Raw genomic sequence first — 13,702 nt, 5'->3', positions numbered from 1 at the left:
AATACCTCTGTCCCTGAGATGTTCAAGTCTTAACTCAACCTAAGGAAAAGGGCAAACATTGAAACAGCTAACTTCCTCTAATACCAGCTCTTTTTGAGTACTCCTGCCAGGCCAAAATGTTTCCTGTTCTTTTATCCCTAGTTCTATCATAGATGAGGATTGGTCAGGAGCTGATGCCATAGCTGATGCTGAATACGCTGTTTCTGGGCAGTCAACACTAATGTTCCAGGATGATGTAAGCGATGGTCCTCTAAATACCAATGGTTTTGCCAGCAGTACACATCAATCCTTGGTAACTACAGACATAATGGAGACTGCTGCCAAAACACACGGAAGGGAAGATAACGTAAGTTATGTCTGATGTAAGGAAAGGAAGGGGGATGTTTGCTTGAACCTCACTGAGCAGGGTGGACAGTTTAACCTTTGGAACCCTATGGATGACTTCACACCTTCTAAGAACATTCAGCTGAGGGAAAGGAGCCAAATACACCAGCTTCTCTCTGTCTCCTCCTCCTTTTCCTGCCATCAACCTAACCTCTTTTCTGTCTCCTGTAGACTCACTGATTCAGCACTAGCATGGCAGGAAGAGGACCCCTCCACAAGCAGGCAGAATTTCCTGTTGCCACTCACCTTCTCCGTCAGTTAGCCTCCAAGCACAGAGCTGTTTCATGGCTCCAGACCCATTCTAAGCGACCTTCTGCTACACATGATCCTCTTAGTCGCCCTCCTGTGGCTCTTTCCCAACATGAGGTGGGACAGCCTCTTATGTGGTTCTACCATGGCCCAAACCCAAATATTCTCACCGAAACAAGCACCCTCAGTAAAATCTTAAGACCTGGTCCACCTGAACTGTTGTGACCCTTCAGAATGAACTAATATTAAGGATGTGAACACGATTGTGTTCAAATAATACTAGGCAAGAATGCCAAGGCTCGTGTATTATAAACACAATTAGGATTTTTGGTTGGATCTGCAGCCACTACAGTTTACTGGTCATTAGCACATTCTGTTCTCAGAATGCTGTGAAGAGAGCTGCATATAAAAGCTCATGGATAAATATTATGGTAGCTAGAAGAAGTGGAAATTAAAATATTCTTGTAAAATATCTAGCAAATTGAAAAGCAAATGGCTAGCATTCACTGCTGCTTTCCAGCTCCCTGAACTACAATGCTTAGCACTTACCCCACACCTTTCATCTGTGGGTCTAAAATACTCTACACGAGCAAAAACTCCTATTAATGGATGGGGAAACAGAAGCCCAAAGAGGTTAAGGCTCACACTTTCAAACTTGGCTGCCTGAAGTTAAGCATGTAAATAAGTGACCTAATTTTCAGAGGTACTTCACATCCACTACTCTCATGTGTTTCTGAAATATTTTTGTTTCCTTTATTGCCCTTGCATATCCTTTGAAAATAGCTATAAAGATTTCCCTGGAGTGCAGTGTCATGTACTGTTGTGATGGGGATTGAACGGATGCTTATTTGCAACTGCATCTCTACTATGTAGCACACATGCATCATCTCTCTCTGAACTTATTAGTTTTATAAACTCTTTTGCTGTGTAGTGCTTGTTCACCTCCTCAGACATCTCCTCCTCCCCTATCCCCATTATGGATATAGTCCATTGGTTTTGTTCTCAGCGATGGAAAGCCTACCCATAATTCCACATTTCTGCCAACTGCAGAAGCAGTGTATGTAGTTTGGGGGCTGGGGGATTGGGCTTAGTCTGAAGGAGAAGTGAGGGCACTAATAGAGCCACTGCATCTGGCCAGCTTGCCGCTCCTCCCGACTGAGGAAAGACTGGCTCCATCAGCTGGCTAGAGACTTGTTCCCACGCTGGCCCGGTTGGTGAGGTGCCATTGCACATGCTCAGGCTGTGGCAAGAGGCCAAGATTTGACCATCACTCACTGTTTTGAAAAGATATACTCTACCTTAATACAATGCTTATAGGAAAAAGAGAGAAGCAATGGTATTGAAAACAAGTCTTTTCAATCCTCTGTATGGACAGTCTCATCCTAAAGAGAAGTCCCTTTTTGTTTTTGTTTTATAGGTGGCTGGAACCAAAGCGTTTTAAACAATGAAATGGTTAAATATGGCACTGGGCTGAAGAAAAACTATGCTGTATGGTTCTGACCTGTAAAAATTCCCATCTCTGCCTCCTACAATGGTTTATTGGTGGAAATCATGGAAGAAATGTGGACATGATCTGTCAGATACAGAATCATTTTTATTCCTTTAAAAAATGGACAAGACTGTATTTTAAAAAACTTGAATATATCTATCCTTATGCACGTAGGGTCCGCTCCTGTATAGTACTGAATGTGCTCAACTCCCATTCACTTCAGTGGGAGATGATGGCACTTGGAAATTAACAGTCAGGCCCCTGAGGAACTGTCTAGTCTCCAGGTCAGTTGTGCTTTGTTGGAGTTGGTTGGTAAAAATTGAGGCATGAATGTGTGTAACACTCTCCTCTTTCAATGAGTAAACTGCAGTGCAAACTCTTTTCAGTGAAACTTTACTTTCCATTCTCCTTCTACAGGTGTAAGTTGCATTGTGTAAAGATAGGAAGAAGGCTTATTAGTCACTGCTGTGCTTTTCCAGATAGAGTAACTATACAATTGGTGACTAAATTACTTCCTTTAGACCAAGGAGAACTCTAAAAGAACAGTGTATCTTTAACACGGAGCATCTAGTCTACCTTAAAACGTAACAAAACACCAAGGTCATAAGCATAGGGCTTGTGTGTGTTTAAAAAAAAAAAAAGCTTTCCAATGTAAGTTTTTTCCCATCAGAAAATGTTGAGTCCATGGAATTGAAGCATTCTACAGGAATGTCTCTATTCCATCATAAGTTTTGATGGAAACCAAGCAGATTGACTCCTGACAGTCTGGCCAGTGCCAGTCTAGAAGTTTTCAAAAAGACAATTTTTTCTGTGGAATAGAATTTCCAACTGCTTGTTCTGATTTGGAACAAAAAAAAATTCAGAATTGCAGGTTTCATGGGACAGAATTGTACAAATCTACTTGTCTTCATAGCTACATGGACCCTATTCAATTTTAAAGTCTCAATATTAAAAAGTGGCTAAATGAAATTTAGTTTCATATGCCACAATATACCAAGTTTCACACTGATGTGATATCTAATAGTTACCAAAAATATTGCAACATCCAGGTTTGTTGTACCTTTACATGTCTGTGTACTAACACTGAAATGAAACTTTGTAAAAACAGACAGCATACATCTTCAGTAGCTCATTTCATTTTAACTGGTACATTAAGTACTTTGATAGGCTCACTACCTGCTCAATCTCTCCTTCCCATATTACTGTAGAGTTGTTAGTTACTCTTGGAGTAAACTCTTGAACCTAGAATTATGTTGTGCCAATTGGGGAAAAGAAGAGAGATTGGTTAAATGTATTTTTTTCTGTGTATCTTTATTCCAAAAAGGAAAAATTAAACACAATTACTACTGAAGTCTGATGATATAAACCACTGGCTTTAGTGGGATCAGGCTTTGAATATCAGTGCACTCCAAGGAATCAAAGTTCCATTTCTCAAACTCTTATAACCAGGCATAGGTGACTCTTCACAGTAATAAGCATGCCTGATAGTCATTGTTCAAAGCTTCAGACCCCAAATTCTTACAAATAAAAATGTTCACAATTTAGACCAGTTTTTTGGTCTAGAGAGTAGTATAAGAACATTTTATTTTTCTGAATTTTAAGACACCTGCGAATTACATTTTTTTTGGTAAGAAAAAGTTACTGCTGTGTCAGTGAGTGCACAAATAACAGTACCTTGATAGTTTCAGCAAATCTCTTTTCAATTCCTGTCAATGTTGTCTGGCAACACAAATCGGTTGAGGATCTGAATTTTGGCTTACCACTATATCCCTCTGACTAGCACTGTTGAAGTCAACAAAACTTCTCATAAAAGTATGAAACAATTTGTGGCTACAGTACACAATACTATGCATTATTTCTGAGAGCCACATGCACATATTGCATTGTACACAGGGTTCAGATCTGCTTAGTGGTTTCACCCTTCTAGTTTTGAAGTTGCCATGCGTGCCTCTGGTTTTTTTTTTTTTTTTAAATGTATCTGTAACCTCTAATTGGTGAAAAACATTTAAAAACTGTATGGGGACAGTTGTAAAATCTACATTCTGTCACACTGCTGGCATCATACTGAGCTTTTTAATGCAGATTATGCAACATGTCATGGTACCAATTAAACTATCTACCTGAAACTTCAGATGGTGTCTTGTTTCATGTGATAATAGCTAAAACTAATACTCAGTGCTATTCCCCTCAAACTTTGTGTTAAGATGCAGTGATCATGATGGGAGATCCTTGTTCCTTTACAAGTAATTACTTACATACAAGAGACAAAAGTCTGCTGCCTGGATATAAAAATCATATCTCTGTTTTATGCAAGAAAAATAAGTGTATAATGGAATAAGAAAATATTACACGTCAATCATTCTGTGCTTTACACGTTCAGGACAGAGTGTGGGGGAGTAGTAAGACGTGCAGGGGAAAAAATACTTTTTAAGCACAGTACCATTGGGCTTGAAATCCTCTCTTATATAACATGCTCAAATAAATGACATTTGCCTGCAAGTGAGACATAGTAAAGCAGAAGCCTGGCCAGGTTTCAAGGTTCAGGACACCATAGACAAAGGGACAATAGATATTGCAGACAAACTACTGTACAAGTAAGCTCAAATGGAGTTTATTCTCTAGTATTAACTGTATATTTATCAGCGTATACATGGACATTAGTGCAACACATTCTTTCACTCTTCTTCCAGATTCAATGTAAAAAAAGTCAGACTTCATAAATACTGTCTATGTAGGAGTCAGCAGCTTTCATTATGTTTATAATCTGCAACATGAGATTTCATAAACTATTTTCTTATAGGTTCCTGAAGAATAGTATGGTTACCATGAGGCTAAATACAATTTCTTCATTAACTGCTTCTGCTTGTTACTTTCAGAAAGTGCTACAGAAACCAAGCAGCTGTAATAAAATAACTCAAAGGGCCTTTAAACAAGCTTTAATAACCATAGTGATTGATGTATGGTCACCTTCATATTCTTCAAAATCAGTTTAATACTATTCTTTGTTACAAATATATACACATACTATATATTAGTGCAACTTTTACTTCCACACTTTAACAATTCCATCTCTTGATGCAGTTACTATAAACCCTTGAGTAGTCTGGAAAGTAGCAATATCTGTGATGATATCATGGTGTCCGACTGGTAGAGACTCTGGTCCGCGACGAGGGGTCTCATCTGTGGGGCCCATCTTCTGCTTATTTTGAATTTCCTGTTTGAGAGTGGAAGTATTAAAATAAAACAAGTCTGCAAAATTACATAAAATTTAAAAGATGATGTTTCATACTCTGGCAAACTAGAAAGACCATTAAAAAAAATCAATATCAGTTGTCTTTTGCCAGAAGTTCTCCTCCTAGTACTGAAGAGGGTGGAGGAAAGAGCCCTCTTCATTCACAATCTAGCTTCTTGATTCTGCACAGAAGTCATAATTCTGTTTTAGTGATTAGGGAAACACCCCTAGTTTGCCAAATTCAATATTACAACTTCAGTAAAGGAAAAGCTAAAAAGAGAAAATGTATGCTTAGTCGTCCTCATGAACTAATCTTTTCTATAGGATTTTTCCATGTTTAAACTAACAGTTCTGTAGCAGGGATATCATTTATGTTAAACTCTATAGAAAGGATATATTCAAATTCTACAGATTTTTGTAGTAATGTCTAGAGAATCCAACCAGTTTTGTCGTAATTGTATAGGACTTTTCCGTAAGAGAAATTTCTCAAAATTGGCTTACAGGGATGAAATTCTACAAAACACCCCAAAAAACAAACCTTGGCAACTGATTTTACATATTAAGGAAATATGTAAAATAATCAATACAAAACATTACAAAGCCATATTTAAATCAGTAAAGCTGCAAGTGCCAGAGGTCACTTTGAGGGACACATTAATCACAGCAGAATCCTGAAATGAAAACATTCCTGTACTTTTCTGATGTGGTTTAAGTTGTGCTCCAACTGTTTTTAATTATCCCATAAGGAATAAATAGTGTACTTACAGCATTGCATAAATAACTGATTCAGTACTCAACTTCTAACTGCAGGACAAATTCCACAGTAACTGGGTAACAACTTGCAGTGGAAATGCTTCAGTGACCGGCAAGCCAAAATATTAACTGTTAAATCATCCCAAGGTATCAGGCTTCCCCTACTGAATATTATCAGATAGTATAGTTTGTCAAAAGCAAGCACTTTTTGTTTTTAAACATTATTACTGCCTCTAAAATGTAACTCGCTGAGAGACTGAAATCCTTGGTCCAGAGAAGAGGTAAGGCACAGGTGCCAGCAATTAAAGCTTCCCTACCATCATACTGGTGTAACTGGAGGGACCATAGAAACAAAAACAAAACAGAACAGGATACCTGAACCACCTCTGTGCCTTCAATTATCTTCCTGTAGTAGGATACAGATGGGCAAGTAGCACTTCCTGCAACAATGTACGATCTCTCAGGGTAAGCCATTTCCCAAAACCTAAGAGAGAGGAAAACAAACACACAACCCAAAAAATCCAAACAAACATGACGATAAATGCTTAACGCTGCTCAATACAATTGTGTAAGAGCCTTCTTGTCCTTAAGGTAAAATCCAGTTAGCCTAGACTTTACAGAAACATTAAATGGAAGAGTTACAGGTTATAAATATGGAAAATCAAAGTTAATATCACATTTGCTCACAAAGCATCGCTAACTGCTGCTTCCAGCACAGCATATCAAGCACTTTACAAAAGGTGGGCAATTATTTCAGTTTTGCAGATGGGAAAAGTGAGATGTGGGAAGTTAAGAACACTGGCCTAATATAACAGGCAGCAGCAATGAGGACTAGAACAGAGAGCACGGATCTCTTGACTCGTGGAAAAAGCTAACATTCAATTGCACCAACTTCTAACCTTGCACTGGGGGGGGGGGGGTTGTGCTTTAGTAGTAGTGGTTTTACTATTTGCAGATTGGTTCATTAGATTTTTTAAAACCCATCACATCTTTAAAGAGAGATTCCTCAGACTATTTTACCTTATTTTCATGTCTGAACCAGCAGTCAATAAAATGGGATTTCCATCTGCAGGACTACAGTATATTCCATGAACACTGTGAGGCGAAGGCTAATGGGGGAAATGCAAACATGTTACTATCGCCAAAAACATTCTTGTACTAAATTACTAATTTATAATGCCATACTTCACAAAACAACACAGATATCCTGTACAATAGTGACTCAATTACAGACAGGCAACTTATTTGTAAAACGTTGGCTTTTGTTTAATGACAAACATGAAGTGTGGTGTTTTGGTAAATGGTCAAATCTTAAATATATACAGGTAAAAGTCGTTTCTCTTTTTGCTCCTGTTCACAAAGCAATGCAAGAGAATCTAACTCTTCCTACACTTCAAATGAGAGATGACAAATTCTCTGACATTTCCATAGAGATGTTCTCAGCTGAGTAAAATTAGAGTAATGATCTCTTAAAGAATTGGGTAAAATGAGTAAGTTGAAAAGCACAGCAATACACACAAAGCTTTGATGACCTGGCAGTTCCAAGGTTATAGGAACCAGTACAACAGACTGCCAGGTAATCACAAAGATCTCAAAAAGAACAGGAGTACTTGTGGCACCTTAAAGACTAACAAATTTATTTTAGCATGAGCTTTTGTGAGCTGCAGCTCACTTCTTCGGATGCATAGAATGGAACACACAGACAGGAGATATTTATACATACAGAGAACATGAAAAGGTGGAAGTATGCATACCAACAGGAAGAGTCTAATCAATTGAGATGAGCTATCATCAGCAGGAGGAAAAAACTTTTTGAAGTGATAATAAAGATGGCCCATAGAAGGTGTGAGGGGAACTTAACATAGGGAAATAGATTCAATTAGTGTAATGACCAACCATTCCCAGTCTCTGTTTAGGCCACAGTTAATTGTATCTAGTTTGCATATTAATTCGAGTTCAGCAGTTTCTCTTTGGAGTCTGTTTTTGAAGTTTTTTTGTTGCAAAATTGCCACCTTCAAGTCTGTCACTGAGTGGTTAGAGAGGTTGAAGTGTTCTCCCACTGGTTTTTGAATGTTATGATTCCTGATGTCAGATTTGTGTCCATTTATTCTTTTGCGTAGAGACAAAGATCTCAGTTATGAAAAGCTATAATTACACAGGAGATACAAGGTGGATGAGGTAATATCGTTTATTGGACCACCTTGTCGCTCAAATTAGCCTTGGGATCAAAACGGCTACAACAACACTGCAAACATCATTACACAGGGGTATTTAAGGTCCCAACTGTGAAGGGAACCTAGGATTTTTATTCAGGAGAGAGAGGTCATTTAACCAAGTTCAGCGTATATTGCAATATGAATGTTAAACATCTATTAAAGACCGGGGGGGGGGGGGTTAGTGATAGTTTTTGCTTGAAGGGTTTTATTTTGTTTTGTTTCTTTTGCACTCACTGCTAGATATGGAGGTACCTCTGACTTATGAGCAACAGTGAAAAAAGCATGTGCGTATTGCTCTATATGAAGGTATATTTTCCCTATTTAATAGTAACTGCTAAACATGGGTGGGTTTACTCTGTAAAGGGAAAGTGTAACCGAATGGAAGTATTGTGATCACAGGAACAACAATTAAAGGTCATTAAGTTATGAACAGTCCCAAACACAATATTATGAATTTGCTATTTTGGGAAAGTTCTTTATAGTTAACATCACAGCACAGATGGCTGCTTAGTTTGTTTTGTGAGGAAAAATAGGGTGACCAAGCATACCCGTGGGTGAGTTAAATATCATTAACTCCTCCTCTACAACAGATGAAGCTGCAAGGGGAATCGGCAACATACCGTACCCCAAAATACCTCGTCCAATTCCCTGGTGCCGACGTCACTTCACAAACGCACTACGGCAACGCAAAGGGGTCCAACCCTAGCTACTGAATCTAAGTTTAATAAGGAAGAAATATCTAAACCCTTAATTAAAAATCCAGACAATTGAAATCAGTTAATTCCCTGGAGCCCACAGTTGCCTTATATTGTATCTTTCATTTCCGCAGGATCCTAGACTTTTTTGGAAAGTTGATTTCATTTTGACAGCAAAACAGGATTAAGTTGCCCAAGATGAGCACATGCTGAGAAACTACAGAAACAAAAGGCAGGAACCAAACACACAGGCAAAAATACCGAAGTGCTGTTTGGAGGCTGGGGAAATTCTAAAGAAAATTATAAAGCACAGTAATGGGAAAGGAAAAAGGAAGCCAGACCTGTAATTCTGAAAGAGGAGGTGCACTGCTGGCCCACAAAGTGAAGCGCCTGTCTCCAGTTTCCATATCCCACATGGAGACTTCATTGTTGCCTTGAACAGCTACAGGAAAGACATTGCCAACACAGTTACAGCTAAACCAGATGACTTGGCTCTCTATTGACAGAGGCTACGTGTACAACACATTTGGCTTGCTCCCCAAGGAGAACATGTCAGCCTCACTCTATTAGTAAGTTCTGAACATATTTTGTTGTTTTCATCTCTACAGTGGCGGTTCCACTACGGTTAAAAAGGACCCTAAACTTCACTTTAAAACAAAATTATCAAAACTACCTTAAACTCTCCATTATTTCCTATATCCTCTTGAAAACATATAATCATATCACTTACTTCCTGGAAACCTCCGCCCCCAGTCTGTGAATGGTAAATAGTGGTTTGCCTGCACAGGTATCAGAGGCAATTCAGCACTCTGGCTAGGGAACTCAGAGCACATCCTTCCCTTCCACCTGTCAGATTAATTCTAAGTCTATAGAAATTCTTGTAGACTATTATGGCCCTGATCCAGTAAAGCACTCACAACGTACTTTACTTTAAGCATGTGAATACCTCTTTTTAAATTCAAGGGATCTACTCCCATACTTAAAGGCAAGCACATGAGTGAATCCTTTGCTGGATCAGAATCCAACAGGACAAACTTAGCTATTTCTGTACCCCCCACCCCCCCAGCAGGGGAGGACTTGCATTGTTTGTGGATGTTTCCCACAAATGGCAGGCTTTTCAAAGAGACGGTTAGAATCCAGATGTCATCACCCATTAAAATGAAATAGGTGACATTTAAAAAGTAAGTTTACTTAAACTCTGAACCCCAAATCTAAAAATATTTTAATTTGCACTGGGTGAAAGAAACTTTATTCTTACTATACTGCAACTTTGTATGCTCTGTTACTGCACAATATTTTAAGCATAAAACCAATCTCATTACAGGAATGGGCTGCTGCACCATTACTTAATAAAATATTTGCAGTATTATTGCAAAGTACTACAATTCTGTGTATATAAGAATAAAATAACTGCAGTAAGAGTCTTGAGAGATTTTCAAAGGCACAAATGAGTTGAGTTCAATGGGATTTGGACACTGAACTATCCTTCATAGCTCCGAAAACCTTCCCTAATCTGGGAGAAAGCCTGACCTCAATGAAGCCAACAGCAAAACTCCCACTGTCTTTAATGGGGTCAGGATTTCACCTCCTGTCTTTTAAGCAAATTCCCCCTAAGCAGCAATATGTGGCAAGCAGTGTGCTGGGCTCGTAACCTCTTGAGAGTTGGACTATCCAGGAACACAAACTCTAGAGATTATAGTTTTCATCAGGGGATAACACTGTACCTTTTTTCTTTTTTTAAGTCATTACAAGGCACTGAGGCAGAATCCAACTGTGACCCTCATCTGCTGAACAGAAGCAAGTCTGCAGAATCAAGCATTCAGTGCACCAGAAAGTGAAGAACAAGCCTTAATCACAATCTTCAACAATAAGGAGGTAAGTAAGATATCTGTTTTACCTGCAATTACCCATGACTGAGAGAGGGGATGCATCAGCAGGCGTCTGATACGAGCCCTGGAAGGATGGCAATGGCTGGAGATGGGTAACTGGAACCTCATGTCCCAGCATGCCATGGTACCATTGCTTGTACCTGGTGAGAGAGATTTATTTGTTGTCAGCGGGACTGTTGCACCAGTTTTTTTATCTATATCCTTTCTTTCTGTTCCCAAGGCAAAGGGACTGCAGTCTTGATTAGGTATACAATAGAATACCTACTGCAAAGAAATCTTCTCTTTAAAAAGTTCTCTTTCCCCTTTTGGAGGCAAGAGTATCTGGAGCCATTATAAAACATGCACTCTATAAGGGACAGCTTTAATTACACAGTTATTTTAAAGGAACTTCACTAAGTCTAACCAATAAAATGAGAATGAATAATAATTAAGCTTACCAATACATAGCCAGCACTGGTGTATGTCCACAGCAAATGAGGTTATGAGACCTAGCCTCAAATCATGTTTTAATGTCCAAGCATTACTAGTGGATCGCAGGTCCCATCCAACAAGGGAACCATTCACAGTAGCATAAGCCAGCACTGACTGTGCTCCTGAATTGAAGTGATGCATATCTACCACACACCCATCATCCTTCTGGTCTAGCAACCTGGATAAATAAAGCAAATCAGAAACAAGACAGATATTATCCCTCTAAATATTTCTTTAACACTCCCCCAGACTGAAGATGCTTTACTGCCATTCTCATCCTCATGTTTTCATTCACACTGCCTCCTGACCTTTCCGCAATGAACATATTCCCTATTTCTCCTCCAAATTCACTTCTCCTTCGAGGCCTACATATCTTAATCAGCCCAGGAAAATGCGGTCAGCACATCTTTAAAATCCACAACTACAGCACTGACTTTTGGGTCTCCCAGCATGTCTGATATTTGTCCAGATTGTGAGGGCAGGAACTGTACATGTCTTTGTTTCCTGTACAGTATTATTACAGTGCTGACAGCATAACTGACAGTCATCTACAGTGTATGCAAATAAGCACCTATTTCATACAGAGATGCAATAGACAAGGATGAAAATTAATCTCTAGTTTATAAAAGATGGAACATTCACCACATTTGGGTTATGTTATTTATTAAATTAATCCCAATTCAGAGGTTGACATTTGAGACACAACCCTGAGTTTACGTATCAGACAAAAAACTACATTCAAACAGTGAATTTTTAACCTGGACTGCTAGAATTTAGGAGATGCAACCTAATGTGGGACTTGTAGTCAGACCTCACCTAAGGATCAGAAGTAACAGAATCATAAATAATATGAAGCAATGCTAAATATTTAAGACAATAAACTCTCATATGGCAGAGATGTAGCAAAGGCCAAAATCACCTCCCATCCTTCCACGGTTTACACACCCATCTATTCATCCCTTCACCCAAGTAAAAGCCTGGAAGAATCACTTATAGGTCTGCAGCAAAACCACATGGCATATATTTGCAAACATGATGTAAAACTGTAAAATCTGTATAAATCGTAATATTTTCCATTTATTTAATGCCTTCCATGAAGACCTCAAACAACTTTATGAGAAAAGTAAATGTCATTCCCATTTTGCACAGAGGGAAACAGGAATAGAAAGTTTGGTGAATAACTCACGATCAAATTTATACCCCATATCTCCCAACTTTCTCCTGTGCTAGAACCATTGACCTGTGTATCCTTTCAAGCACTCTTTACTCAAGAGGGAGGGAATTACTCTTAAGTGCATGCTAGTACCTTATAGTACATGAATTCTCCTGTAGAAAACAGACACTGTTGACATGTACCTGCTTTGTATTGGATGAATTTTAGGAGATTTCGGAAGCTTTGATGCTTCAATCCCAAGAAGCTGGATCCCACCATTATCTGAAGCTACAGCCAGGTAGTGTGAGCCTTGGCAAAAAGTGAGTGTCTTGACACTTCCTCCAATGCGAGAATATGTCAAAATTGATCTAAGAGGGGAAAGGGGAAGAGATAGGAAACAGTTTCAAGTAGTAGCCCAGTGTCTTAGCAGGCTCAAAAAACAATTTAATATAATTTCACCTCTCCCACCACCTTAAAACAACAACTCTGCAGTAAGACAATATTAAGGTTGCACAGTTAAGTCTCCAAAATCAGGAAGTGTCAAAGTCTAAGTTGCCCGCATAACCTTAATTCTCCCCCTTTGCGATATGCATTATGATACTCTTCAAATTCATGATCATTCTGTGCTACAGGTACAGAATAATAAAACCCCTACAATCTTACATACATATATGTAGCTTTTTTACAGTATCTTAATCTATGAACATACATACTCTAATTTCATTATCATAATGGTCCTGTGCATCTTCACTGACTTCATTTTTTTTGTATCAACAGGACTTCTCTTCTCTGTAAGATATGCATTTCAATAAATTATGTACCATGCATTTTCTCTTCAACCAACAGTACAAACTTCCTGAAGTGCATTTCAGGGAATGAGGCAGGTAACTATGAAGCTCATTTAACTGTAAAAGTAGGTGATCTTAAGCTATCAGTACCAGCATATATTTCACCTATACATCAGAAGGATTTGCAATTACTTTGCCTATATAATATTCCCCTTGTAGTTTCAATTAGATAGAAGGGAACAAAGATTCCTAGAAAATGAAGCATAAAATGTTATAGTTGCACACTTACATGTTCCATTTGAATATTTAAGATCTTCAGTATACTGTAGGAGTGGTTCAAGCTTAACTGAGAGTGTATTTAAGTATTTTTGGTTAAAGGAAAA

General features: G+C 38.5%; 2 protein-coding genes and 1 long non-coding RNA gene across 4 annotated transcripts in view; 2 read left to right on the top strand and 1 right to left on the bottom strand.

Moving 5' to 3' along the window:
* Nucleotides 1-4,253, top strand: part of COL6A6 (collagen type VI alpha 6 chain) — a 101,863-nt gene extending 97,610 nt beyond the window's left edge. For both annotated transcript variants that reach the window (XM_045004788.1, XM_045004789.1), the window contains exons 37-38: nucleotides 142-346; nucleotides 2,051-4,253. In XM_045004788.1, coding sequence (XP_044860723.1) covers nucleotides 142-346; nucleotides 2,051-2,074 — 229 coding nt within the window. In that variant the 3' untranslated portion in view covers nucleotides 2,075-4,253. The remainder of the gene's footprint in view (nucleotides 1-141; nucleotides 347-2,050) is intronic.
* PIK3R4 (phosphoinositide-3-kinase regulatory subunit 4) overlaps nucleotides 3,446-13,702 on the bottom strand; it is a 35,055-nt gene continuing 24,798 nt past the window's right edge. The window contains exons 14-20 of the mRNA XM_045004790.1: nucleotides 12,735-12,899; nucleotides 11,345-11,556; nucleotides 10,916-11,047; nucleotides 9,360-9,460; nucleotides 7,128-7,216; nucleotides 6,483-6,591; nucleotides 3,446-5,336 (exon numbers count right to left, since the gene is read on the bottom strand). Of these exons, the coding sequence (XP_044860725.1) occupies nucleotides 5,166-5,336; nucleotides 6,483-6,591; nucleotides 7,128-7,216; nucleotides 9,360-9,460; nucleotides 10,916-11,047; nucleotides 11,345-11,556; nucleotides 12,735-12,899 (979 nt within the window). The 3' untranslated portion in view covers nucleotides 3,446-5,165. The remainder of the gene's footprint in view (nucleotides 5,337-6,482; nucleotides 6,592-7,127; nucleotides 7,217-9,359; nucleotides 9,461-10,915; nucleotides 11,048-11,344; nucleotides 11,557-12,734; nucleotides 12,900-13,702) is intronic.
* On the top strand, nucleotides 9,100-12,847 carry LOC123363620. The gene is made up of 3 exons (XR_006576834.1): nucleotides 9,100-9,587; nucleotides 10,761-10,893; nucleotides 12,760-12,847. It is a non-coding gene; the product is annotated as an uncharacterized LOC123363620 (long non-coding RNA).

This window comes from Mauremys mutica, chromosome 2 (genome assembly GCF_020497125.1).
Source record: "Mauremys mutica isolate MM-2020 ecotype Southern chromosome 2, ASM2049712v1, whole genome shotgun sequence".
NCBI lineage: Eukaryota > Metazoa > Chordata > Testudines > Geoemydidae > Mauremys > Mauremys mutica.
This window is presented reverse-complemented; position numbering and strand designations above follow the sequence as displayed.